The sequence below is a fragment of the Dama dama genome, chromosome 12, assembly GCF_033118175.1.
Source record: "Dama dama isolate Ldn47 chromosome 12, ASM3311817v1, whole genome shotgun sequence".
Lineage (NCBI taxonomy): Eukaryota > Metazoa > Chordata > Mammalia > Artiodactyla > Cervidae > Dama > Dama dama.
The window spans coordinates 88755747-88783139 of NC_083692.1; the positions used below are offsets into that span (position 1 = coordinate 88755747).

At 36.5% G+C, this 27393-nt stretch overlaps 1 protein-coding gene across 5 annotated transcripts in view; it reads left to right on the forward strand.

Annotated features, from left to right (window-relative positions):
- The window catches only part of DENND4A (DENN domain containing 4A), a 112973-nt gene extending 86266 nt beyond the window's left edge, over positions 1 to 26707 (forward strand). For 3 of the 5 annotated variants that reach the window (XM_061158027.1, XM_061158026.1, XM_061158028.1), the window contains 11 exons: positions 2426 to 3525; positions 8088 to 8274; positions 12201 to 12295; positions 13711 to 13886; positions 13963 to 14130; positions 15464 to 15662; positions 15895 to 16149; positions 17075 to 17192; positions 17781 to 17943; positions 18102 to 18166; positions 24200 to 26707. In XM_061158027.1, coding sequence (XP_061014010.1) covers positions 2426 to 3525; positions 8088 to 8274; positions 12201 to 12295; positions 13711 to 13886; positions 13963 to 14130; positions 15464 to 15662; positions 15895 to 16149; positions 17075 to 17192; positions 17781 to 17943; positions 18102 to 18166; positions 24200 to 24336 — 2663 coding nt within the window. In that variant the 3' untranslated portion in view covers positions 24337 to 26707. The remainder of the gene's footprint in view (positions 1 to 2425; positions 3526 to 8087; positions 8275 to 12200; positions 12296 to 13710; positions 13887 to 13962; positions 14131 to 15463; positions 15663 to 15894; positions 16150 to 17074; positions 17193 to 17780; positions 17944 to 18101; positions 18167 to 24199) is intronic. The other 2 variants (XM_061158030.1, XM_061158031.1) reach the window with 1 other exon arrangement.
- Positions 26708 to 27393: the final 686 nt, after the last annotated feature.

The window sequence follows — 27393 nt, forward strand, 5'->3', positions numbered from 1 at the left end:
GTTGGCTGCAGTTGTTTCCCAGAAGACAGTATTTATTCAGCAATATTGTTTTTCCACACCTATTATCTGCTACCATATGCCAGGTGCTACCTAGGATATAGTAAAGAATAAAAAATAAACATGGTCCCTGACTTCATAGAGAAACACATGGGAGGGATGAGAAAACATTAATCAAATAATCAAGTAAATGTGAAAACAGCCTGATATTAAATACTGTCAAGAAGGGTGAGAGCATGTAATAGAGAGGCTAACTTGGATTTAGGGGACACTGGTCAAGAAAGCGTCCTTGATAATATGGTTTTTGAGCTTACATCTGAAGAATGAATAGAAAATAAATGAGGATGTGGGCTTTCCAGGTGACTTACTGGTAAAGAATCTGCTTACTGACGCAGGAGACATAGGAGACACAAGTTCATTTCCTGGGTTGGAAAGATGCCCTGGAGGAGGAAATGGCAACCCATTCTAGTATTCTTGCCTGGATGATCCCATAAACAGAGGAGTCTGGTGGGCTAGCGTCCATGGGGTTACAAAGAGTTGGACACAACTGAGCAACTGAGCACACAGGAGTTCTGAAGGAGAAATTGAAAGGGAGAATTCCAGGCAATGGGAAGCAATGTGTCAAGACTGTATAGTAGGAAGGGATTACAGCTGTTCACAGATCTAAAGAAGGGCAACCCCTGGTCTAGAGCAGCATCCAGCCTAGTCTGGTGGAATTTAGCATGTATGTCAACTTAGAATCAGATAAACTATTCTGTAAATGGCCAAACAGTAAATACTTTTGCTTTACAGGCCACATGCAGTCTCTCTTGCCTCTTCTGTTTTTTTAATTTATTATTATTTTTGACGATGCTGGGTCTTTGTTGAAGTGCACTGACTCTTCGTCGCTGTGCACGAGCTTCCTCTCATTGTGGCAAGTGAGGGTTACGCTCTGGTCGCGTGCGTAGGCTTCTTGTGGTGGCAGCTTCTCTCGTTGCAGAGCACAGGCCCCAGGGCACGTGAGCTGCAGTAGCTTCAGCACACGGGCTCAGGAGTTGCCGCCCCAGGCTCTAGAGCACAGGCTCAGGAGTTGGAGCACACACTCACTTGCTCTGTGGCATATGGGACCTTTGCAGACCAAGAATCAGACCTGTGTCCCATGCATTGGCAGGTGGATTCTTAATCACTGCATCACTGGGAAATCCAATTGCCTGTTCTTTATGTGTGTGATGTGTACAACTCTTAAAATGTTAATACCATTTGAGACTATAAAAACAGTCCACAGACGGGAGTTGGCTCGGTGGTAGTTTGCTGACCCCTGGTATAATTGGATAACCAGCTTTATTTGTCTTTAGGCCATTTGCATAGTTCTTACTTTGTGAAGGAACCCTTGTTCATCTATTTAAATGCAATCCTCGAGTTTTATCTTTGGCTTATAAGATTCCTCCAGGTCTTTGATAATACATAACCTGTCCAGTAGAAAGTTTTCTTATTAATGCTATTAATATATGCTTATTAAACAATATTAGTTTGTAGACTTTTAAGGTCTCTAGTAATCCCTTTTATCTCCTATCCTGCTACCTGAATGCATCATATGACAGGAAAAAACGCACAGTTTTAGTAATTGCCTGGTAATAGAGAGCTAATTCTGTTGGATAAAACATGTAAAAAGAGTAGTTGACAGTACTGCACCTAGATTAATGCTTTAGGAGACTCCCACATAATAAGGACAATTAAAGTGATCAAAAGTCTTGATTTCTGCTTCTGGTTAAAAGCAGTGAACAGTGTTTCTGAATAGAAAGTTGCTGTTCACATTCAAGTATTATAAACTTGAATCAATATGTAAAGAAAAAGTAAAATTATTTAGCCACATCTGTGATCATGAGAATTTAGAGTTTTAAAAATCAGTTTTATTTATAAAGCTCACATAGCTGTCTTTGGTTTGGCTTCGTGTTTTTGGTTTTATTTTTCCTTTTATAGGCAGAAGACTCAGAACCTTCAGGTTATCTAGCACAACCACAATTGTATAACCATTGTTATTTAATCAGTTCGGTGAAATGGACATAAATTCATTAGTATTGTTGTTATTATAAATATACCAAGGGTAAATATCAGTCTTACAAATTTTAAAAAGTAGTGCATCCTTATATCTCAGAGCGTACCCTTCATATTTGATTTGAATCCCAGTTCTGTCACTTAAGGGCTAGGTAACTTTGGGCTAGGTAATTAATCTCTCTTGAGTATAAGCTTTTTCTCCACCCATAAGGATGTTAGAATGATTATGGTAGATAATGTAAATAAAGTGCCTTAGTATAGCATCTGTGAAATAGCAGGGACTTGATAAATTCTTGCTGTTATCATTTTTATTATTGGTATCTTAAATATTCAAGACAACTTATATTTGCATATTACATTTTTCATGGCTAAAAGCACTTTTCTTGTTTTTTAGAAAGCACATCTGAGCCGCTCTTAATATCGTCTTTTGAGGATACAAATGAAACAGGAAACATTCAAAGTAGATGCTTCAGGAAAAGACATAAAAGTGACAATGAGCCTAATTTGCAGCAGCAAATGTCCTGGGCAAATAGAAACCGTAATCTTAGTGGAGGAGTGCTAATGGGACTTATGCTCAACAGAATGAACCAGGAAGCAAACCCTGGAGATATGGTTGAAAAATTAGGAGCTGATGCAAAAATTCTTTCAAATGTAATCTCAAAACGCACAAGACCAAATAGTCTTAATATTGGGAAGCCATCTTTAAGATCAAAGAGAGACAGTATAGAAAAGGAATCGAGTGACGATGATATACCTTTTGATGGTTCTAATTGTTTGGCAGATAAAGTGGATTCTCCTGTTATTTTTGACTTAGAGGACTTAGACAATGAAACAGATAGTTCAAAAGCGCGGTTCATTGTTCCACAAAATCCCAGGAGGAGTCAGCGCCTGAACAGCAGCTTTTCAATGAAACCTTTTGAAAAAACTGATGTTGCCACAGGATTTGATCCCCTCTCACTTTTGGTTGCTGAGACTGAACAGCAGCAAAAAGAGGAGGAGGAAGAGGAGGAGGATGATAACAAAAGTGTTTCAACACCGTCTGCTAGGCGGGATTTAGCTGAAGAAATTGAGATGTATATGAATAACATGAGCAGTCCTTTGACAAGTCGAACACCAAGCATTGATTTACAACGGGCCTGTGATGATAAAGTCACCACTAAGAAAAGTCCAACATTGGTCAAGGCATGCAGAAGATCTAGCCTGCCTCCTAACTCTCCCAGACCAGTGAGACTTACCAAATCTAAAAGTTACTCAAAAAATGAGGACAGGCCAAGGGATAGACTCTGGTCTTCTCCAGCCTTCTCACCTACTTGTCCATTTAGGGAAGAATCTCAAGATGCATTAACCCATTCATCACCTTCATTTAATTTAGATACATTGCTAGTACCTAAACTAGATGTTCTAAGAAACAGTATGTTCACAGCTGGAAAAGGAGTCGCAGAGAAAGCAAGCAAATGGTATTCCAGATTCACCATGTACACCACATCATCGAAGGTAGGTTTATTAGTATTTTCTATGTTTCCTTTTACCCTCCTCTACCACCAAAAGTCCCTTACTTGCAAAGATGTGTTTTTACCATTCTCCTAAAATACAGCTTTACAAAAAGGACTCTTGAGATACATAAGATTTGTAAGTATCACAATTTGAACTTGAATAATAACTTCAAAAGGAAAGAATTCACCAACTAAGGTTATATTTGTAGTTCAGTTTTGAAAGAAAGTGATTTGTAGCTGGAGTAAAAATGCTTACTGAGCTTCATTATTCATTGCCTTCAAAAATTACCAGCTAGGCATAGGATTTTTCTTCCTGATTAGAGTGTAGTACCTTGTGATACACCCGCATACCTCCCAAAGCAAAAAGCTAGATGAAATATAGAAGTGAAGTGAAAGTCACATCTGACTCTTTGCGACCCCATGGACTATGCAATCTATAGAATTCTCCAGGCCAGAATACTGGAGTGGGTACCCTTAAGTACTTGCTTAAAGTCATCAGAGAACTGCTAAAACAACTAGAAAATAGACGGGCAAGATTCTAGAGAGGAGAATCTCAGAGATGAGCTGAAGTCCTATAGCTACTTTTTCCATGAGGGTGTTTGCTTATTCTGAGTACAGAGTAAAAGGTTGCAAATTCAGGCTTTGTCTTATCAGAGGACTGTGGAGAGGTGAGGGGGCCAGCAGGACTTTGGGGATCTTGTGGAACTGAAGAGACAAAAGTATTTGTCCCTTTGACAAATTTGAGAGTCCTCAGATGCACAAGTTTTTTTTCTTTCAAGACATTTTCCAAATAATGCATGAAACAGGAGTATGAAAAGGTAAGCAATAAAAAAAGTTCTCAGCAATTTTATGGTGCTGGAAATACAATAATTTAACTGCTGAGAGCTGAGGGGAGTGGGGGCAAGGAATCTTTGGTACACACACCAGGCCCTTAGATCAAATTCTTGCAGAGCTATGCCTTAGCAACATGAGCAAACCAAAGGTAGACTGCACTTGACCAAAGCTGCAACCTGTGCTGGACTCAGTTCAGTCTGTGATTAGATCAAACCAATCAGTCTTTGCTTTAACAGGAGAAAGTGTGTTCTTTCCAGAGGAACAGAACATTAACTGGAGTTAGTTTTTTCTATGTAGTTTTTTATATTCTGTTATTCAATTAAAAATAGCTATACTGACAGACTTCCCCGGTGGTCCAGTGGTTCTGTCTTCCAATGTAGGGGACATGGGTTCAATTCCTGGTTGAGAAACTAAGGTCCCCCATGCCACAGAGCAACTAAGCCTGTGTGCTGCAAGTAGAGAGCCTACATACTCTAGATCCTGCGCTACACAGCAAGAGAAGCCCACGTGCCATAATGAAGACCCAGTGCAGCCAAAAGAAAATACACAGCTCTACTGAGAGGCAAGGACCATAACTGAAAACAAAGGAAAAACAAATGGTGGAGGAGGTAGACCTTCAGGTGATCTAAATATTTGAATTAGCTAGGTACTTGGAAGTAATTGCAATATGTCCAAGAAAATAGAGGAAAGGGTTTTAAAAAAAAGCTAGAAGGATGGAAAATTTCCCCAAATAATTACCTATTGAAAAGAACCAGTGTAAATTCTAGAAGTGAAGAAGATGTGAAATTAAAAATACAGTTGTTGGATTTAACAGCAGACAAAAGACAGGAGAAGAAAAATTAGTTGAACTTGATGGGAGTTAGTAGAAAATATCCACACGGAAGTACAGACAGAAAAAAAAAAAAGGAAAATATTGGAAAGAATATGTGGTTTAGTGGAACTGCCTAACATTGATGTAATTGAGTTCCAAAAGAAGAAAGAACGGGGTAGAAAGAAAATTTTAAAAGCTAATTGCTGCGAATTTTCCAAAAGTGATTAAAGATGTCAACTCACATATTTAGAAGATATATTAATGTCAGGCAGAATAAGTGCAAAAAAAAAAAAAAAAGACCCATAGGCATCTAATGTTAGACGAAAATGAAATACAAAGAAAACCTTAAAAGGAGCCAAAGAAAAGAGAGATATTACCTTCAAAAGAGCAACAATATGTTTCCGGGGCGACTTGTACTGAAGGAGGATTCCAAATGGGTCGCAGCCACAGTCGCTCTCGATCCTGCACAGACGGCATTTCAGGTCCCCAAGACGACATAGATCCACATCTTCCCCTTCTCAGCTGAAAGAAAGAAGAGATGAGAAGAAAGAAACAAAGAGCAAAGAACATCAGATAACTGAGGAAGACAGAGGGCAAAACAGAGAAAGGAATAGAAATGATGAGTTAATGGGATTTGCCTCCTTTGACTCCACAAAAGGGAAAAAGGTGATGGCTCTGTAAATGCCTATACCATAAATGTGTCTCAGAAGAGAAAGTATAAGCAGTACATGAGTGAAAAAGGTGGATTCAACAGAACTTTGGATTTCATTGCATGAGAACTGAAGTGTTGAAGAATGACCTTTTCTCCCTCATCTTGATCAGAACAGTGGATTTTGTATTTAATATGCATCAAAAACAGGATCATAGTCCTTCCTCCTTGTAAAGTAAGGAAATTTTATTTATGATGTGTGTCGTTCACTTACCCTGCCCTGCCCCCCAAAAAAAGTTAAATATTACAGTTTTTTCCTTTGGGAAATATCATTTAGGGCAGTCATCAACCCCATTTTTTTGTCCTTATTTCTATGGAAACTGTATATTTTTTTTCTTGGATGCTCTTTGTGACTTTTAAAAACACATAAAAGTAATTTGGAAGTAAGTTTCTCAAATAAAGCATTAATTTCTTTAAAAAAAAAAAGCAACACTAAGAAAACTGACAGTTGTCTTTGGAATAGAAAGTGATGTCAAAAGATGCTGGAAAGACATCTTGATCAGAGTACTGGAAGAAAATGCTGCCAATGTATTTTTCTGTACCCGGCAAAAATATTCTTTAAAAATTTGGGTGATTTCTCCAAAGAAGACATACAGGCTAACAAACACATGAAAAGATGCTCAACATCACTCATTATCAGAGAAATGCAAATCAAAACGACAATGAGGTACCATCTCATGCCAGTCCAGGACATTGAAGCAACCTAGATGTCCATCGGCAGGCGAATGGATAAGAAAGCTTGGTACATATACACAATGGAATATTACTCAGCTATTAAAAAGAATGCATTTGAATCAGTTCTAATAAGGTGGATGAAACTGGAGCCTATTATACAGAGTGAAGTAAGTCAGAAAGAAAAACACCAATACAGTATATTAACGCATATATATGGAATTTAGAAAGATGGTGACGATGACCCTATATGTGAGACAGCAAAAGAGACACAGATGTAAAGAACAGACTTTTGGACTCTGTGGGAGAAGGCGAGGGTGGGATGATTTGATAGAATAGCATTGAAACATGTATATTATCATATGTGAAACAGATCGCCAGTCCAGGTTTGATGCATGAGACAGGGTGCTCAGGGCTGGTGCACTGGGATGACCCTGAGGGATGGGGGATGGATGGGGAGGGAGGTGGGAGGGGGGTTCAGGATGGGGACACATGTACACCCATGGCTGATTCATGTCAATGTCTGGCAAAAACCACCACAAAGTTGTAAAGTAATTAGCCTCCAATTAAAAAATAAAATTAAACAAGCAAAAAAATTGGGTGAAAATTTTATTTCCACTGTGGTAACATAAGGCCACTAAAACCCATCTCTCCACTTACAACTAAAAACTCCAGACAAAATACAAAAAAGCGACTAAGGATTCTGAAAAATAAAAGCAGCAGATTATGAAGAAAATTTCCCATTTTCTTTCTTATGCATCTTTGCCCCAAGAGCAGGTCCCAGTCACAGTGTGGCCTGGCATCCTGGCAGCTAAAACTTCGGGAGAATCCTCATATTTCCTGGAGAGAGGAACCAGGGAAGGGGGTCTCTGGGCAGGAGAGCATGAAGGGAAGTTGTGAAAGAAGGATTCCTGATTCTGTCTATAGCCCACACAAGTATCCATCTCACCCTTGAGCTTACACGTACATGGTATAGATGCAGACCAGCATGGAGGACAAGGCTTAGAGAATTAAACTGAGTATTAAATCACCACCTACAAAAATCAAAACACAAATTACAAGCTGAACATAACTCAGTTGACTGCCTGCTAAAACAAATAGCACAACATTCTCCAAGAGATTATAACAGTACCCAGACTACACAGTAACTTTCAGGGGATCCAGGAATAATAACCTGGATTGCTATGGAAAAGAATAAAATGTGAACAAATAAAAGAGAATAAAATGTAATTTTCTAGTGGTATCATCCTGGACTGGGATTTGCAGGGAAGAAAATTAACAATAAACAAAGGCTTAAAGTTAGCAGTTCTGTAACAGGTATCTGCTTTGATCTAAGAAATGCTGCCATAAAAATTGATCTCCAGCTCATGTTTGTCCAAATTAGGATGCCCTTGTAAAATTGGCTTTTTTTTTCCCCTAGAAGTTATAATGTTGATTAATTGATCATCTGAGTAATTAGGCATTTCCTCTGCCTTAGAAGTGACCTTTTAAATAACTTTAAATATGAAGGAAATTAAGCTTATAATTATGTCCTTAGGATCAAAGTTCTGACCGTACCAGTCTTTCTTCAGTGGGAGCCCAGGATTCTGAATCTACCTCTTTAACAGATGAAGATGTCTGCCACGAGTTGGAAGGAGCCACTTCTCAGGACAGCAGCGCCACTTCAGGGACTAAGGGGGTTGATTTCAGCAGAGCAAGCCTGGAAGGTTCTGCCTCCTTAGAAGGTTTGTCCAGACACTTCTGTCATGCTGCATTTGATATGTGGTACCTTTACTTTTTCTCCGTTATATTTTAATTTTGTAAATGATTTGCATGGCTCAAAGCAATAGAGAACCAAGGCACTTTCAGAGAGCTCTAGCTTCTATCCTCATCCCTTCAGCTTGTTTTCTCCTTGTCCCTAGAGGTAGCCATTTTTGTTCATTTTTGATTTATCCTTTCACTGTTGCTTTTTAAATATATATATATATATATATACTTTTAAAAGCATGTGTGTTGTGTTTGTGTGTTCTTAATACCTCCTTGTCTTCTTACTCAAAAGGTAACATAACTGTTAAACAATTAACTGTTACTTGCTTTTTTCACTTAACACCATATTCTGAAGAACATTTCATATCATCACATAGCATTGTTCCTCTTTCATTTTTAAGGTTGCACTGTTCATCGTATGTGACTGTATCAGTTTATTTTAACCACTTCCCTGTTGATGGACTTTAAATTCTCAGTCTTTAACTGTTATGAATAATGCTATGATGCACATATGCCATATTATATTTTTGCCAGGGTAGCTTTAGAAGATCTTCCAAGTTCTTCCTTGAAGTGATATTGCCAAGTTCCTTCCCCAGGGGTATACAATTTGGTATTCCCACAGGTAGTGTAGACAAATACCCATTTCCCAGCAGCCTTGTGAAGAAAATTTGTTAGTACACTTTTGGATTTTTGCCATCTGATAGGTGAAGAGTGTATTTCAATTAATTTTCATTTATATTTATTTTATAAATTGCATATCTATTTGTAAATTCAGGGACTGTTTGTATTTCTTTCTCTGTGAACTGTCTTTTGCCTACATTTCACTTTCACTTGTTTTCCCCCCACCACCTTTTTTTTTTTAAGTTTTAATAGCTCTTTTTTATATTAGGGAATTAATCCTTTGTCTTTTATATCAGTGGCAGATGCTTTTTCGACGTGTGTCAAATTTCGGGGTTTTCTTCCCCCACATAAAAGTTTTAAATTTTGTATCATTAGAATTATCAGTTTTTGCCCTATTACTTCTGGATTTTGAGTCATTGGGAAAGATTTTCCCTTCCCCTAGGTTCACCACTACTTTCTTCAATACTTCTCTCATTCCCCCTTTAACATTTTCTGGGATCAGCAGACTTTTTCTATAAAGGGCCATATTGTAAATAGTTTCAGTTTTGTGGGATATATATATATATATATATATATATATATATCTAACAGTACTTTTAAACTGTAAAAATCATTCTTGTGGTCATACAAAAATAGATTTGACTCCTGTTTTAGATATTTAATCCATTTGAAATTTATCCTGGTATATCATGTGAGGAATGAACACATAATATTTTTTAAATTTGCATATTTACTATTTTAAAAAGCTTTTATTGTGGAAGTATTCAAACAATCACAAAAGTAAAAGGAACAGCACAACGAACTCCCATGTATCCTTCATGCAACTTCAACAGTTACCAACAAATGGCCACTGGAGAAGGAAATGGCAACCCACTCCAGTACTCTCACCTGGAGAATTCCATGGACAGAAGAGCCTGGCAGGCTACAGTCCACGGGATCGCAGGGTTGAACACGACTGTGGGACTAACTTTCACTTTCAGTCATTAATACAACATTGCATTTCAACTACTTCAATAAAAATTAATTTTAAAAAAATGGCCAATCTTGTTTTATCTTATCCCCTCTGTCTTCTGCTGCCAACATTTTTTCTTGCCCCACTGAACTATTTTAAAGTAAATCCCAAACAATATATAATTTTATTCATAAATACTGCAGCGTGTATTTCTAAAACCTAAGGACTTTAATGTTATATCTTTTTTAACTTTTTTATTAAAGTTACTTAAAGAAATTTATTATTTACTCTGTTATACATGTACTATGTGCATTTTTATGTATGTAAATATTTTCCATGTCACAAATTGAGAACAACTGAATAACCAGTGTCAGGTTAAGATAACAGTTCAATAACAGCATCCAGATCCCCCTCTCATGCCCACATCTACTCACCACTCCCTACACAGGTGAACATTATCTTAACACTGTAGTCAGCCATTTTTTAACATTTGTATGGACTCATGCAGTATGTAAGTGAAAGTGAAAGTTGCTCAGTCCTGTCCGACTCTTTGCAACCCCATGGACTATATACAGTCCATGGAATTCTCCAGGCCAGAATCCTGGAGCGGGTAGCCTTTCCCTTCTCCGGGTGGTCTTTCCAACCCAGGATTGAACCCAGGTCTCCCGCATGGCAGGCGGATTCTTTACCAGCTGAGCCACAAGGGACGCCCTTTAGACCTTAGGGGATAGCTCAGTTAGTAAAGAATCTGCCCACAATGTGGGAGACTTGGGTTCAATCCTGGGTTGGAAAGATCCCCTGGAGAAGGGAAAGGCTACCCACTCCAGTATTCTGGCCTGGAGAATTCCATGGATTGTATAGTCTATGAGATTGCAGAGTCGGACACGACTGAGCAACTTTCACTTTTCACAGTATGTATCTTTTGTGAAGCATTCATTTTTTAAAACAAAATTGTAATATCATCATATTTCTTAATGTGCCAATGTTTATTACATAATATATAAAAATATATATAGTTTAAATTTTGACAGCTATCTCATAAAACTCTTTTTATAGATGGTTTGTTCAAGTTGAGACCCAGACAGGGTCTATTTGTTGCATTTGTTTGATGTCTATTAACTCCCTCTCATCTTCATTCCCTGTATTTTTCCCCCCTTGTCATATAATCAGGTGATTAGCTCCCCCCCTCTTATTTTTTTCTAACATACAAGAAGAGTTTATTGAACTAACTAAATAAGATAACCTCACATCCTGATTCACTTTGCTAAAAAGAATATTCTGTGCTGTAGATTGATTAGATACAAAAGGTAGACTGCCAGCATAAATGATTGATTTAGTCAAGGCTAATAGCAATTTTGAACTAGCTTTAGCAGAGGGAGGCGGAATTACATAAGGTTATTGGAAGACCATCAGGAAAGAACTGCAGATACCACCATTTCTAAGCATCTAGGATGATACGAGGCTTCAGCTCTCTCTCTGCATCTCTGTGAGGCAGGGGCTTGGGCTCACGGAAGGTCTAGAGCTTTTTTTCCTCTTGTGATTTATTTGCTGAAGCAGTTGGATCATTAGTCTGGATTATGCTGATTGCATCCCCATGGTGGTATTTCATGTTCTCCTGTCCTCTCTCTCTCTTGGAAATACTAGTTTATACCGTTACTTTGTTTTAATACCTTTATATTTATAAAAATACCAGTGTTCATTCATAAAAATGTAGTAACTAGAGAGAAAAAAGTATAGATTACCTCCAGTTTTCCTAACTAGATATAGCCAGTGTCAGCAATCGACTTGACCACAGAACTATTCTCACTTTTTGTTGTCATTTTAATACCTACTCATATCTCTTTGCTCTTAAGACTATACTTGGAAGCTCTTCCCTAGTACTTAAGAGCGATATTACACTTAAAGATTTTAAAGAGTCTTACTAGGCAGAAAGTTAGCCAGTAATTCTTTTCATGATCTGAAATAAGATCAGCTGTTTTATACTTTTTAAACTTTAGAACTAAACACTTTCTTATATCTTAATCATGTAACAATAGAAACAGCAAAATAGTAATTACAAACAATTGGTATGCTTCCTAGCCTGTACATGCAGTGTGCTTAATAAGTGAATAATGAAAATAAGTGAGTGATGAATTAAAATACATTTCCTTAGGTGTATACGCAAAAGACAAATGCACACTTGAAAGACATTTTTCATTATTTATGTGTTTTTTCTTAAATTTTAAATAGGACAGTTTGACATTTTACTGGAGAATTTGAGAGAGAGAGAGATTCTCACATCCTTTCTTATTAATTTTAATATTTTGCTGTTTGTTTTTTAATAATGAACAGGATCCTTATCCAAGTTTGCCTTACCTGGGAAATCAGAGGTGGCATCTTCCTGCAACACGAGTAATACAAATATCTTCCAGAACTATGCAATGGAGGTACAATTTTAATCAAAAGAATATCTTAATGTGCTACTTAGTAAAATTTCTTAAATATTGATAGTCTCTGGTAGAGGGATAAAATTAAATATATGGCATCTGAAAATTTCAGAATGTATATTACACATGAATAAACTTAAAATGTCTATATGACTTTTTCTGTTTAGAAAAGTTCCATACTTCCTTTGATAGCACTTTTATTTTCAGCATTTATATTTGACCCTTGTTTTATGTATGTCCTCTTTCAATAGTTATTTTGCTTCTTAAACACTTTTAACTAGTTTCACTGTGTAGGCACACTCTTTGGATGAGGATACTGGGAGTGGTTTTGGCATTTGTGTCCACTTTTTCCATCATGTTTTTCATTCTTTGTATCAGTCTAATATAGATATCTGCTGGATATGCTGCTATATCCCGTTTTCTTACAGTGAAAAGGTTTTACTTTTATACTTTAAAAGTTTCTCCTAATTTTTCTGCAAAAATTGCTTCCAAATACATTTGTGACTGTTGCTGTTTCACACTAATTTGCATAAATTTGGAAAATAAATTTGCATGCAGTTGGAAATAAATGATGAACACCAATGTTGTAATTTACAGAGTTTCTGATGGCTTCAGGAATTCTATATTTTATTAATGTAATGACAACAGTATTTACATTTCTCTCTAGCAGTGCTTCTTAAACTGTCTGTAGTGAGAAACCAGGGGTTTTTTGGTTGTTGCTGTTTTTAATTTCCAATCTGTCATGGCTGATACTCTTGTAAAATCTGTTGATCACCAACTTAGCTGTTGCAGAAATGACCAGTTACTTTAAAGGTCCCCAGATCCTCTTCTTTCTTTACTTAGCTCACCACAAACCAGTAAGAGTTTGTAGACCACCTCTTCTCTGCTGACCACACTTTGAGTAGCACAGATCTGTAACATGGAATTACCAGTACCTATTTTGTGTATTAACAAATGAATGTTTGGGTTTAGTTTTCCATTAATAAAATTGTGTGTGTGTGTTTGTGTGTGTGCTGTGCTTCAGAATACTGAAGTGGGTTGCCACGCCCTTCTCCAGGGGATGGTCCCAAACCAGGGATCGAACCCCCATCTCTTATGTCTCCTAAAATTGGCAGGCGGGTTCTTTACCACTAGTACCACCTGGGAAGCCCAATAAAATCATGGCACATTTTATAGTACATAATTATAATGGTAAAAATGCTCACTGAAATGCAAGTTTCCCTTCCAGGCAAAAATTTTGGAATAGACTTAGCTGAAATAAAGATGAGTGTATTATATAATGTACTGATAATAATCCACTTTTTTGTTTGTAACTTCTAAATCATTCTGAATTTTAGTTTTCCAATAGATTTATTAATTGAAATAATTTTGTGCACTCACTAGCTTACTTTATAAAGTGCTGTTTTCTCCCATAGGTCCTTATCTCAAGCTGCTCTCGGTGTAAAACCTGTGATTGTCTGGTCCACGATGAGGAAATCATGGCTGGCTGGACAGCAGATGACTCAAACCTCAATACTACCTGCCCGTTTTGTGGCAATCTTTTCTTGCCCTTTCTGAATATAGAGATAAGGGATTTAAGACGACCTGGAAGGTAATGATTCACGTTTTTGTTTTTTTTCTTTGTGTTTAAGGATCATGTTTCCTAGACTGTCTCTTTTCTCAAAAAGCTCCTTTCTTTCACATTACAGATACTTTTTGAAGTCAAGCCCATCTACAGAAAATATACATTTTCCATCCTCCTTTTCAAGTCAGACAAGGCAGTCTTGCATCTCAACGTCAACCTCTGGTCTTGACACATCTCTTCTCTCTGTTCAAGGGAGTTTTGATCTGAATAGGTAATTATGATTATGTGGAACTATATGTTAACAACATATACATTTCCATTTATGACAGAAAAATTAGCTGACCATTTTAAGATTTAAATCCCTATGTATAATAGATTTATTATCGTAAATTCTTATTCCTAATTAAAATAATATTGAAATTCTCTAATAATCTAAATGTTTCAACAGTTAGTAGTTTATGCTTTATGGGCTTCCCTGGTGGCCCAGTGGTTAAGAATCTGCCTACCAATGCAAGGGACACGGGTTTGATCCCTGATCTGGAAAGATCCCACATGCCGCAGGGCAGCTAAGCCCGTGCACTACAACCACTGAGCCCCGCAGTCTAGAGCCCACACTTCACAACGAGAGAAGCCACCGCAACGAGAAGCCTGCGCACCGCAGCTAGAGTCATTCCCGCTCACCACAGCTAGAGAAAGCCCACGCACAGCAACAAAGAGCCAGTGTAGCCTTAAATAAATACATAATTTAAAAAGTTTATACTTCAAGAATCCCCAAAGTTTAAGCTGTATAATTCACGTATGATAATGTTTACTATTATTTTAAAGGTAAAAATTATGTAGAACACTTGAAGTTTATAATGAACATCTTTCTCTTATCTCTCTTTTGAGGAATTAAGTCAGTACTAACATATTTCTACTTTGTAGTATTTAATTTTCTATTTAGGAATATTTAATAATCTAAGAAAACATTTGGAGCTGTTAGATGAACTGTAAAATCAAACTAAGAATTATACAGTAAGCCTAATACAAGTAAATCTGTGCTTAGAACAAAGGCTACTATCATCTCCATTTTGGAGAAGTGCCAAATGCAGTAAATAGAGCTGGGCAGAAGAAGTCACACTGGTAACTGCACGTGCAGAAGAAAATGCATACGTGGTACTGGCAGGCTAGCGTGGCCTGCTAGCCTGCTTTGATCCTGATTGCTTAGACTACAAAGCTGCAAGTCTGGGTGTGTGCATTCTTTCATCACAGGTCTTCTGTAGCCCTTTCTTTGACTGTCTCCCACTAGTTCTGACTCCTGAGGAATAGGTGCCTGTTGTTTCTGCTTTGTATCCCTGGGCCTACTGTGGTATCTCGGTATAAGTTTTCCACAAAATGTTTTGAACAAATGAATGACTTATATTTAAAGGTTACTAGTAAAAAGGAAATGTAACATGACTAGGCTACTTTAAGCTGTATCCTTTCTCCCAAGCCAAAGCCACGTTACACCTTTCCTTTGTTTTACTTTGTTATGTGCAGCTGTGACTCTAACGAGAACGTGGTCAGATGAAATAAAACAAATCTAGAGAATGATATGTTTTTTTTTTCCTTTTTTAATGTCCAAGCAAATCTAAGCCGCTGGAAAATACATGTGCCCGAAGTATTCAGATCCCTGCTGATAGATCAAAAGCAGCTATGTCGAAATGTCCGATATTTCCAATGGCCAGGAGTGTTAGTACTTACGGCACCTTGGATAAGGAAGACATTGGAGGGCAGAAGCTCGTTCCTACAGGCAGCCTGCCAACTACTTTACAAGGCGCTGCAGTATGTATTTTGGTGTTTTTTACAGTTTGGATATTGATGATTTGCATTTGATTTTGTTCCCCTTGTGCTAAACAGCCTCATAAGCTTCAACTTTATTATTATTAAGAAGGCTATCTTGTTATATTATACAATTACATTTCTAATTATGTAGAAGTCATTGATAGGCATATAAAAAAATGATTTAGTATCATCGTCTTGTATTTGCTGTTTACAGTTTTTATTTACTCAACAGGATTCTTTAGGATTAGAATGGCACCTCCCAAGTCCAGATCCTATCACTGTTCCATATCTTAGTCCATTAGTGGTATGGAAGGAACTTGAAAGCTTATTGGAAAATGAAGGTGATCGTGCAATAACAGTGGCAGACTTTGTGGACCATCATCCAATTGTTTTTTGGAACCTGGTGTGGTATTTTAGACGTCTTGACTTACCCAGTAATTTACCTGGATTGATTCTTTCTTCTGAGCACTGTAACAAGTATTCGAAGGTACGAGAGTAAGAATTATCTAAAATTCAGTGCTACTGTCATCGCTGTAATGTTCGCATATTCCTAATGACAAAAAAGTAATTTTATGCTAAATATTTTTAATAACCATCCGAATCAATAAAATTGTTGTAAATAATTTTTCTTCTTGCCGTTCAGCAGTAAGACAGTCATGTTTTTTGGACTTCTTATAAAAGTTTACACAAAATGGGCTTGGCTTTTTGTTATAGCCTCAAGAATAAACTGTAAATGACTCTTGTGAGATGACTTTGTGAGTTGGTCCCACTCATGCCTCATACGTCCTTCAGGAACAAGCCTGGCGCCTTAGGAGGACGTCTGTAATTCACACTGCAGTCATGTGCTGGCTACCATTCTCTTCATTCCTCTACTCTAAATTTTCATTCGACATTTAGGTAGTTTGTTGTATCTTCACTTGCATTTTTGATATTTTTTTTCTCTTTCATTATGCTCTCACTGCCACTGAATGGCAAGGTGTCCAAGTTTAGGAGCTTTGCCCTCTCTTCTTGTCCTTCACGTCTGTGATTGTGCCTGTGCTTGGATGGTCAGTGAGTGAGTGACTGAGAGGTTAACTCAGTCAGTGTCTGTGCTAGGGTCTTGAAATGTTGGAGTATGGGGCTTCTGGATTTATCTTTCTGTGGAGCCTCAGTCGAAAGCTGCTCAAGACTAACTCTTCATGATCTTAGTACTTTGTTAAATCTGCTACTTTAGGGACCACTGACTTCTCAACTCAACTCAGGTCATCTCCCCTCAGTAGGTTATAAAATGCATACAAACCAATGGTTTTTCTGTTCCTTTCTCTTTTGCACACACACATCCTAAAAAATACTTTTAAGAATCTTTATAAAATATTTACAAAACATTATCATGTAAGGATCATTAATGAGCATTTTTTTATTCTTCAACACAGATTCCTCGCCACTGTATGTCTGAAGACAGTAAATATGTTTTAATACAGATGTTGTGGGACAATATGAAATTACACCAGGATCCAGGACAGCCCTTGTACATCCTCTGGAATGCGCACAGTAAGTGCTGTCATAGAATGCCCGTTTCCTTCACATAAGAGTACTCTCTACTTGCTTTAAATAGCCTAAACTAATGTGTAACTGACTTTTATTATACTACTTTTTGTCTTACAGGTCAAAATCGTACTCTTTTGTTTGAGAGTGAGTGTTACGTTTGATGTTTTTAGTGTTACCTACTATGGAAGTCAAGGGGTTTTTGTTTTTTGAGTGATGCTCTGTATGTGGTGGAGGGGTTATATTTTGTAGAGTTCCACTTTTAGCACATTGCTTGTCCCTATTCTTTTTACCTATTTTTTTGTTTCCATCCCAGGCTGCTGATTTAAAATTCCTTCCAGGGGCTGTATTATGGAAAATAGTATTTTTAGTTACTTGTGTTTTTGAGGCCACAAAAAGCTTATTTTTATCATTATTTGTCTTATTTCTTCCTTTTTTTTTCTTTCTTCATTCTTAGATTTCAGTTCTTTTATCTATTGCCCTTAATTTATTTTTACTGCTTTGTAGCTTTTTAAATAGCTATCATTTGCTGCTTAATTACATTCTGCTTTATACACAGAACACTTGTTCATCTGCTCTTTTGGTCTTTTACAGCTCAAAAGTATCCAATGGTCCATTTATTGCAAAAAGGTGATAATTCATTTAACCAGGAACTATTGAAAAATATGGTAAAAAGCATTAAAATGAATGACGTCTATGGACCAATGAGTCAGATTTTAGACACATTGAATAAATGTCCTCATTTTAAAAGACAGAGGTAAGTCATTCTCTTACATGATATATTGTTCCTCTAAGCAGATTCATATTGTTTGGTGACTTATTAGAATATCTCATGCTTATATTAACATAAAAAATTTTATAGATATATACAGATGTATGAATAGTAATATCTTCTCCATTCCTTTTCTCCCCTAGGAGTTTATATAGAGAAATACTGTTTCTCTCATTGGTGGCACTGGGAAGAGAAAACATTGATATAGGTAATTCAGCATAACTTAAAACATGTAATACTTATATACCATGGTATAGTTTTCAAAATGTTTTTATACTGGTAGTATTAATTAGTTTAATATAAGATTTTATTAGTATATTAGAAAAGTTTCTCTTTTAATATAATGTAAAAAATGCTTTGATATTTTGGTCATGTTGGTAATAACAATGATAAATAATGAAAGCTAACATTTTTTGAGGGTTTATTATGTGCCTAACATTGTAGCAAGTACCTCCCATGCTTTATCCCATATAATTCTCAAAAGCCTTATGGGATAGGTACTGTTATCATTTCCATATTATTATTGAGGCAGCTGAGGATCTAGGAGGTTAAGTAACTTGAACTTGGGTTTCACAACAATAACGGAGCCATATTTGAACCAAGCAGTCTTAATTTCCAGTCCTATGCTTTTAACGATTGTGTCATATCACTAATGGCATTAAGCTTCTTTCAGAAAAGATGTAAGGTAGCCAAGTATGTATTTAAGGAGGTCTCAAACATTTTTGGTTGATCATCTTCTCTCAGTTATTGTGCTTGGATTCTTTAGAGTCAGAGACACAAACAGAAAGTAAAAGGATCGAAAAAGATACTCCATGCAAGTAATACTAACAAGGAGGCTACAGTGACTATATTAATATCAGACAAAGTAGAATTTAGAGTCAAGGAAGGACATTTTATAATGATGAAACAATCCACCAAGAATTATTATTTATAAGAATTATATATGCTGCTAACAACAGAGCCCTCAAATACATGAAGTAAAAACCAGCAGAATTGGAGGGAGAAATAGACATTCAGCCAAAATATTAATAGTTGGATATTTCAGTAATGGGTAGAAAAACTAGGCAGTAGATCAGAAGGAAACGGAAGACTCAAACAGCACTGTAAACCATCCAGACCTAAGAAATATCTACAGAGCACTCCACCCAACAACAAAATACATACTTTTCTCCACTGCACATGGAATATTGTCCAAGATAAACCAAACGTTAAGCCATAAAGTAAGTCTCTCAATACATTTTTAAAAAGTTGGAAATCATACAAGGTATATTCTCTAACCACACTATAAGGAAAGGAGAGATCAATAATAAAAGGAAAATAGGAAATTCACAAGTATATGGAAATTAAACAACACACTCCTAAGTAACAAATTGGTCCAAAAAGTCATTAGGTAATACTTTTGAGATAAATGAAAATAAAATACAATATACCAAAACTTTGAGATTCATTAAAAGCAGTTTGTACCTTAAGAAACTAGAAAAAGAAGAGCAAACTAAACCCAAAGCAAGCAGAAAGAAGGAAATAAATATCTGTGGAAATAAATAAAATAGAGAAAAAAGGGGGAAAAAATTTTTAAATAGAAAAACTGAAATCAAAAGTTTGTTCTTTAAAAAGACCAATAGGGACTTCCCTGGTGGTCCAGTGGTTAAGACTTTGCCTTCCAATGCAGGGGGTGCAGGTTCGAGCCCTCATCAGGGAACTAAGATCCCACATGCCTTGTGGACAAAAAAGCAAAACATAAAACAGAAGCAATATTGTAACAAATTCAATAAAGATTTAAATAAATAAATAAATAAAATAAAAAGACCAATAGGGACTGCCCAGACAATCCAGTGGTTAAGACCCCACGCTGCCCAGGCAAGGGGCACAGGTTGAATCACTGGTTGGGGAACTAAGATCCCGCATGCTGTTCCTTCAAGTGCAGCCAAAAAAATTTTTTTTATTTTAAAAATAAAAGATCAACAAGATTGAAAAATCTTTAAGCTAGACTAAGAAGACTCAAATTACTGAAATCAGGAATAAAAGGAGGGATATTCCTACTGACCTCACAGAAATAAAAAGAATTATAATAAATAGTTATATACCAACAAATTAGATAACCTAAAAGAGACAAGCAAATTCCTAGAAAGAATAAAACTGACTGAAGATTCGAAAATCTTAATAGACCTGTTACAAGTAAATAGATTGGGTCAGTAATCAAAAATCTTCTCTCTCAGGACCAGATGGTGAATTCTACCAAATGTTTAAAGAAGAATTAACACTGTTTGTTATAGACTGCATGTTTGTGTCCCCCTCCCCAAAATTCGTATATATATTGAAGCCCTAATGTGATGGTTTTTGGAAAGAAATTATATCAGGAGGTTGGAGCCTCCAGGATGGGATTAGTATCCTTATAAGAAAAATAAGAGGGAATTTCCTGGCAGTCCAGTGGTTAGGACTCAGCACTTTCACTGCTGCAGCCTGGATTCAACCCTTAGTCGGGGAACTAAGATGCCGCAAGCGAGCCAAAAAGAAAAGAAAAGAAGAGAACTATCCCTCTCACTCTCAGCAATGTGAGGATATTAGGAGAAGATATTAGGAGAAGACACCTATCTGCAAACCAGAAAGAGTGCTCTCACCAGACACCGCATCTGCTGGCACCTTGATCTTGGACTTCCTAACCTCCAGAACAGTGAGAAATAATTGTTCATCATTGAAGCCACCCAGTCTATGGCATTCTGTTATAGCAGCCCAAACTAAAACACTAATCCTTCATAAACTCTGACCAAAAAAGTAGAAGAAAAAGAAGTGCTTCCTAACTCATTCTATGCATTAGGCCAAAATCACTGCAGATGGTGACTGCAGCCAAGAAATTAAAAGATGCTTGCTCCTTGGAAGAAAACCTATGACCAACATAGACAGCATATTAAAAAGCAGAGATGTTACTTAGCCAACACAGGTCCATCTAGTCAAAGCTATGGTTTTTCCACTAGTCATGTATGGATGTGAGGGTTGGACCATGAAGAAAGCTGAGCACCAAAGAATGATGCTTTTGAACTGTGGTGTTGGAGAAGACTCTCGAGAGTCCCTTGGACTGCAAGGAAATCCAACCAGTCAATCCTAAAGGAAATCAGGCCTGAATATCCATTGGAAGGACTGATGCTGGAGCTGAAGCTCCAATACTTTGGCCACCTGATGCGAAGAGCTGACTCATTGGAAAAGACCCTGATGCTGAGAAAGATTGAAGGCAGGAGGAGAACGGGACAACAGAGGATGAGATAGTTGGATAGCATCTCCGACTCAATGGACAGGAGTTTGAGCAAGTTCTGGGAGTTGGTGATGGACAGGGAAGCCTGGCATGCTGCAGTTCACGGGGTCGCAGAGAGTCAGACACGACTGAGCAACTGAACTGAACTGAACCAAACCCAGACAAAGATATCACAAGGGAAAAAAACTGAAGAGCAATATCCCTTATTAATATAGATACAGAAATTCTCAACAAAATACTAGTAAACCAAATCCAGCAACATATAGAAAGGATCGTATGCCATGACAAAGAGGGATATATCCCAAGGATGCAGTGTTGGTTCAGAATAAAAAAACTCCATTAATGTAATATACCATATTAATAGAATAAAGACAAAAAATCACATGGTATCTCAGTAGACACAGAAAAAACATTTGACAGAATTCAACAAACTAGAAAAACGAGAAACAGAAGGGAATATCTTCACCCTGATAAAGGGCATTTATGAAAAACCCAGAGTTAGCACCATATTCAATGATAAAAAAACAGTCTTCCTTTTAACATCTGGAACAAGAAAAGGATGCCTGCTTCCACACTTCAACACTCTAGCTGGAACAGCCAGGCAAGAAAAGGAAATAAAAGGCATCCAGATTGGAAATGAAGAAGTTAAACTATGTTTATAGCTGACATGATCTTGTATATAGAAAACCCTAGAGATTCCAAACCAAATCAAAACAGAACAAAACAAAAACCCCAAAGTACTAGAGTTAATAAATAATAAACTTAGTAAGTTTATAGGATATAAGATCAAGAAACAAAAATCAGCTGAATTTCTATAGCAATACAAAAATAAAATTAAGCAGTCCATTTACAGTAGCATCAAAAAGAATAAAATGCTTAGGAAGTTGTGAAAGACTTGTACAGTGAAAATTACAAACATTTCTCAAAAATCACATATATGAATGGAAACCCACCCCATGTTCATAAATTAGAAGACTAATATTCTTAATATATCAGTACTACTAAAGCAATCTACAGATTTAATACAGTCACCAGTAGTATTTTACAGAAATAGAAAAACCCATCCTAAAATTAATGGAGTCTCAAGGCATCCCAAATAGCCAAAACAGTCTTGAAAAAGAGCAAATCTGGAGGATTCACACTAACTGATTCCAAAACTTATGGCTAAGCTACGGTAATTAAAACAGTGGTACCAGGATAAAGACAGATATATAGGCAAATGGGATAGGATAGAGAGCCCATGATTTTTGACAAGAATGCTAAGACTCTTCTGTGGGAAATGAATCTTTTCAATAAATTGTTCTGGGAAAATAGAATATCCACTTACAAAAGAATCAATTTGGACCCTTATACAAAAATTAACTCAAAAAGGATTGAATACTTAAATGTGAGTCCTAAAATAATCAGAAGAAAGTATAGGACAAAAGCTTCATGACATAGATTTGTCAGATTTCTTGGATATGACACCCAAGGCACAGGCAAAAGGTCAGACAAATAGGGCATTGTGAAAACTGAAGATTTCCGTGCATCAAAAGTGGTATCAATGGTGCAAAAAGACATCCCATAGAATAAGGGAAAATACCTCCAAATCATATATCTGAGAAGAGATTAATATCAAGAATATGTAAAGAATTCCTAAAACTCAACCACAAAAAAACAAGCCATTGCAACATGGGCAAAGAGCTTGAATAGACATTTATCCAAAGAAGATATATGGATGGCAAATTAAGTACATGAAAAGATGCTTAACATCACTAATAGGGAAATGCAGATCAAAACTACAATGAGATACCATGTCACACCATTAGATAGAGTAGCTACTATCAAAAACCCCAGAAAAACAAGTGTTTGTAAGAATATGGAAAAATCAGAACACTTGTGCATTGTTAGTTGTGATATAAAATGGTATAGCTGCTGTCGAAAACAGTATGGCATTTTCCTTAAAAAATTAAATACAGAATTTCTACGTTATCCAACAGTTTCACTTCTGGGTATATACCCTGAAGAACTGAAGGTAGGGTCTCAAGGAGATATTAGTACTCACATGTTTATAGCAGTATTATTCATAATAGCTGAAATGTGGAAACAACAACCCAAGTATCCATTGAAGGATGAGTGGATAAGCAGAATGGGATATATATATATAGTGAATTATTATTCAGCCTTAAGAAGGAAGGAAGTTGTGACATGCTACAACATGTCAGAAGACATTGAAGACATTATATTAAGTGGAATATGCCAGTCATAAAAACACAAATACTATATGATTCCACTTAAGTACTTAAAGAAGTCAAAATCATCGAGACACAAGTAGAATGGTAGTTGACAGGAGCTCGGGGGAGAGGAACAGGGTATTATTGTTTAATGCAGGGGTCCCCAACCTCCAAGATCTAATGTCTGGTGATCTGAGGTGAGGCTGATGTAAAAATAGTAAAGTGCACAATACATGTAGTACGCTTGAGTCATCCCGAAACCATCCCTCACTCCAGTTTGTGGAAGAACTGTCTTCCATGAACCTGGTCCCTGGTGCCAGAAAGGCTGGGACTGCTGGTTTAAAGGGCGTAGAGTCTCAGTTTCACAAGATGAAGGGAATTATGGAGATGGATGGCGGTGACTGTACAACGTTATGAATGTATGTAATACCGCAGAACTGGGCACCTAAAAATGTTTAAGATGCTAAACTGTATATGTATTTTACCTAATTTTTTTAAGTTGGGAGAGAATAATTTTAAACAGTTGATGTGATAGTACTTTACATTTCACTGGTCTGTGCAAACTAACTCCAAAACTGTCAACTTAAAAAAAAAAAAAAATGCTGTGGACTCTTAAGTTGCCCGTTCCAGCTCTGAAATTCTGTGGTCCCTTAGTTGGCAGAAATGACCTAGACATTACTTCTTGGCTCCTAATTGTGTGGTTCTGTAGTATTACCAAAACTTGATTGCTGACAATATCAAATATAAACTTCTTTATGCCTTTCTTGATGACTTTTTACAGATGCATTTGATAAAGAATATAAGATGGCATATGATCGTCTCACACCTAGTCAAGTCAAGAGCACCCACAACTGTGACAGACCACCAAGTACGGGGGTGATGGAATGTCGAAAAACCTTTGGAGAACCTTATCTTTAAGATATGTGTGTGTATACTTTCAGTATGTATTGTATAGTCAGTGTATAAAACAACACTTTTAGACTCTAAACTTTTTTCTTCGATTTTTGAAAACACATTTGTACAATGTTTCAGGAGGTTCAGATAGTTTATGTACAGAGTGTCTTAAGAAGAAAATAGTGACAAGTGGGAGAGCGCCACTTTCTGTCTCATTTCTTTTTTTCTTCTTTGGTAACAATTAAGTATTTTTGTGATTTAAAAAAAAAAAATCCCTAAACAAAATTAGTCCCCATAAAATAAGACAACTGTTTTATGGATTCTCTTAGAAGAGGCAGATTGAAAAATCATGTATGGAACAAAAACAAATGTAAGATCAGAGTATCTCCTGTTTTCATAGACTGCTCAAATGTTTTGACCACGAAGTTGTATTATACGTATTTTAAATTGTTTATAGTAAGTTGATATTTTTTTAATTTTTAAACAATATAGCAAACAAAATGAACTTAAACTTACGAAGCAAGGCAGTTAAGTGCTTATTTTCCTTGTCTGCTGCTATGTGAATTAGTGCAGCTGCAGATCTCTATATGTATATCTATATTTTTTTTATTACTGGGAAGAATGATCCCGAAACGTCATTGCTAGCGTCAGTGTTGTCCCAGCATCGCATGTTAGTACTCCCGAGCCTGACTGCAGCCGGTGAGTCACGGCAAGGGTGTGCATCGCCCAGATGGACTCACGGAGCCTTGCGGAAGGACAGCCAGAGAGGTCCCAAGTCTGCTTCTGTAAAATCAGGTTCAGTATACCATGATTCCAAAATGTTCTCTATTGCTACTAGATACATACCATACACAGGGGAAATAGTTTACACAGCCAAATATCAATTTAAATTTTAATATTCTACATGAACATTTATGTTGGGAAATATATCAGTTTATCCCAAATTTTACCTTTATTTTAATATGTAAAATATTGGGTATGATGCAAATTATAGTATATTTATCTGGAATATGACCTAGTTGAGTATTGTTTATATATATTATATATAAATATTCAAAATATTTTTTCAAAGGTAGAAAAATAATAACTCCCTAAACGGACAGCCAGATAGAATTTCCCATATTGAGGAACTTGGCTTTTTTAATAAGCCTTCTGAATCTGGTTTATGAAATCTAAATCCAAAATATCCAGAAATCAGACAGTAAATTGAATGTTTAAGTACCATGGGTATTAAATAGAATCTTAAAAAATTATTGTAGTCCCATCATTTCTAAGATCACTTTCTTTCAATAATTTCTGATGAAAAAGGTATCCTTTAGCTGTTAGAATTATAGATTTTAATATGTTTGTACATTGTCATAATGAAGGAATTCTCTAGCCAATGTCAAAGAAGGAAAAAATGAATGGTCCTAAATTAGATATGTAGAAGCCAGTAGGGTTCAGGACATTTGGACTTGGAGATATCTTAAACTCCTGAGACTTAGAACCATTCAGCCATAGAAAAAACACTTTTGCGTAAACCCCATTGGTGAATAACACCAAGCTGAAACATTTCACAGCTTTCTACTCTGGGAAATAATGGGGGAAATTTAAAAATGTAAAATTTACTTCAGTTAGTTTGGGGCTGAACTTGCTTACTTGAAAAATCTGGTGCTATGCACATGTATCTGCTTCTCCTTTGTAAATACCACTCTTGCCTAAACCTTCTTTACTATTTAGGTCCACACTTCACAATCTAATTCAGTCTTACAGTCTCGGAATCATAATCACTTGAAAATTATCCATTAAGAGAAACATTTGATAGGTGAGGCTTTTGGCATTGGTGACAAGCATCCATCCAAACAGAATTCTGGGGTTCTAGTCTGGCTTTTCTGTTACTGTTTTGTTTTGTGTAAGAACAGCTTTCACTATTGATTACCTTGTCTTTAACGCAAGCAATATATATATATGAATAGCAGTTTATTGATTTCAAATATCTAATCAAAAAAAGTAAGGTAAAGCCCATTCTTTATGATTCAGACTCGTCTGGAAAAGTGAATGTAATTTTTTTCTCCTCCCCCCGCACCCCCGACACCAGATTTTGTTTCTACTTTTGGTTGGGTTCTATTTCCCCTATTTTTAATCCCCAGGGAATATTGTTTGTACACATTTACTCTCTAAAACCTAAAACATGAATAGAAAGTGGTAAATCCTGATCAAAAGAAAATATGTAGATTATCCTTTAAAATAGCTCCATACAAACATTTCTTCAGTTTTCTGTTGACCATACATTGTAGAGAATTATGGTCAATCATGTTGGAAAGAAATACCCTTTTGCTACATTATCTTTTATTTTCTCTTAGTTTTGTTTATATGTTTACTAGTTGAAAATAAATCATGCCGTGTCCTGGTATAATTTGTTTACTACTTACTACTTCCTTCCATTGTGTTTTGAATGTCACACATTTGTATATCATATTTGAATATTCAGTTTTTTCCTCTTGAAAGGGAGTTATGCAGTATTCTGATTTTTATCTTTTTTTTCTGATTTGGGGGGGAAGATTTTTTTGCTTTAAAATCCTAAAGCCACTAGCTTATTAATTATAAGGTTTTCTAATAAAATCTTTCCATTTTTGTACGTGGAGAAACGGCCCCTGAAAATGCTGGTTCAGAATTTTAAGTGATAAGCTTTTTTTTATTTTATGCTGGTGATTACTATGATACTTCAGTGCAACTAGCCAGTGTTAGCATGCTACATATATAAGTTATATTGTACTTCTACATATTTTGTAAGTACATGGTAAGAAAATAACCAGTTGTGTAATAATGTGCAACAGCCCAGCTTTATTTTTCTCTCACTGGAACCTGAAAGCTGCTGTTAGGCACTGTATCACTGAGCAGGAAGGGAAAGGCTGCCTCGTTGAGAGGGTCCTTGGTCCGCCGTTGTGCTGGTCTTAGCGTGCTCTGCCCTTCCGGTTAAGATATAAGTGTTAAGTTTTATTTCGGAGTTGAATTTTCTGGTGCCTGCAGGTCAATTTACCTTAATATCCTCAGTGCTTGGTATCTTCTTACCCTTTCATACTACCTTCTTTCTCTGAAGAG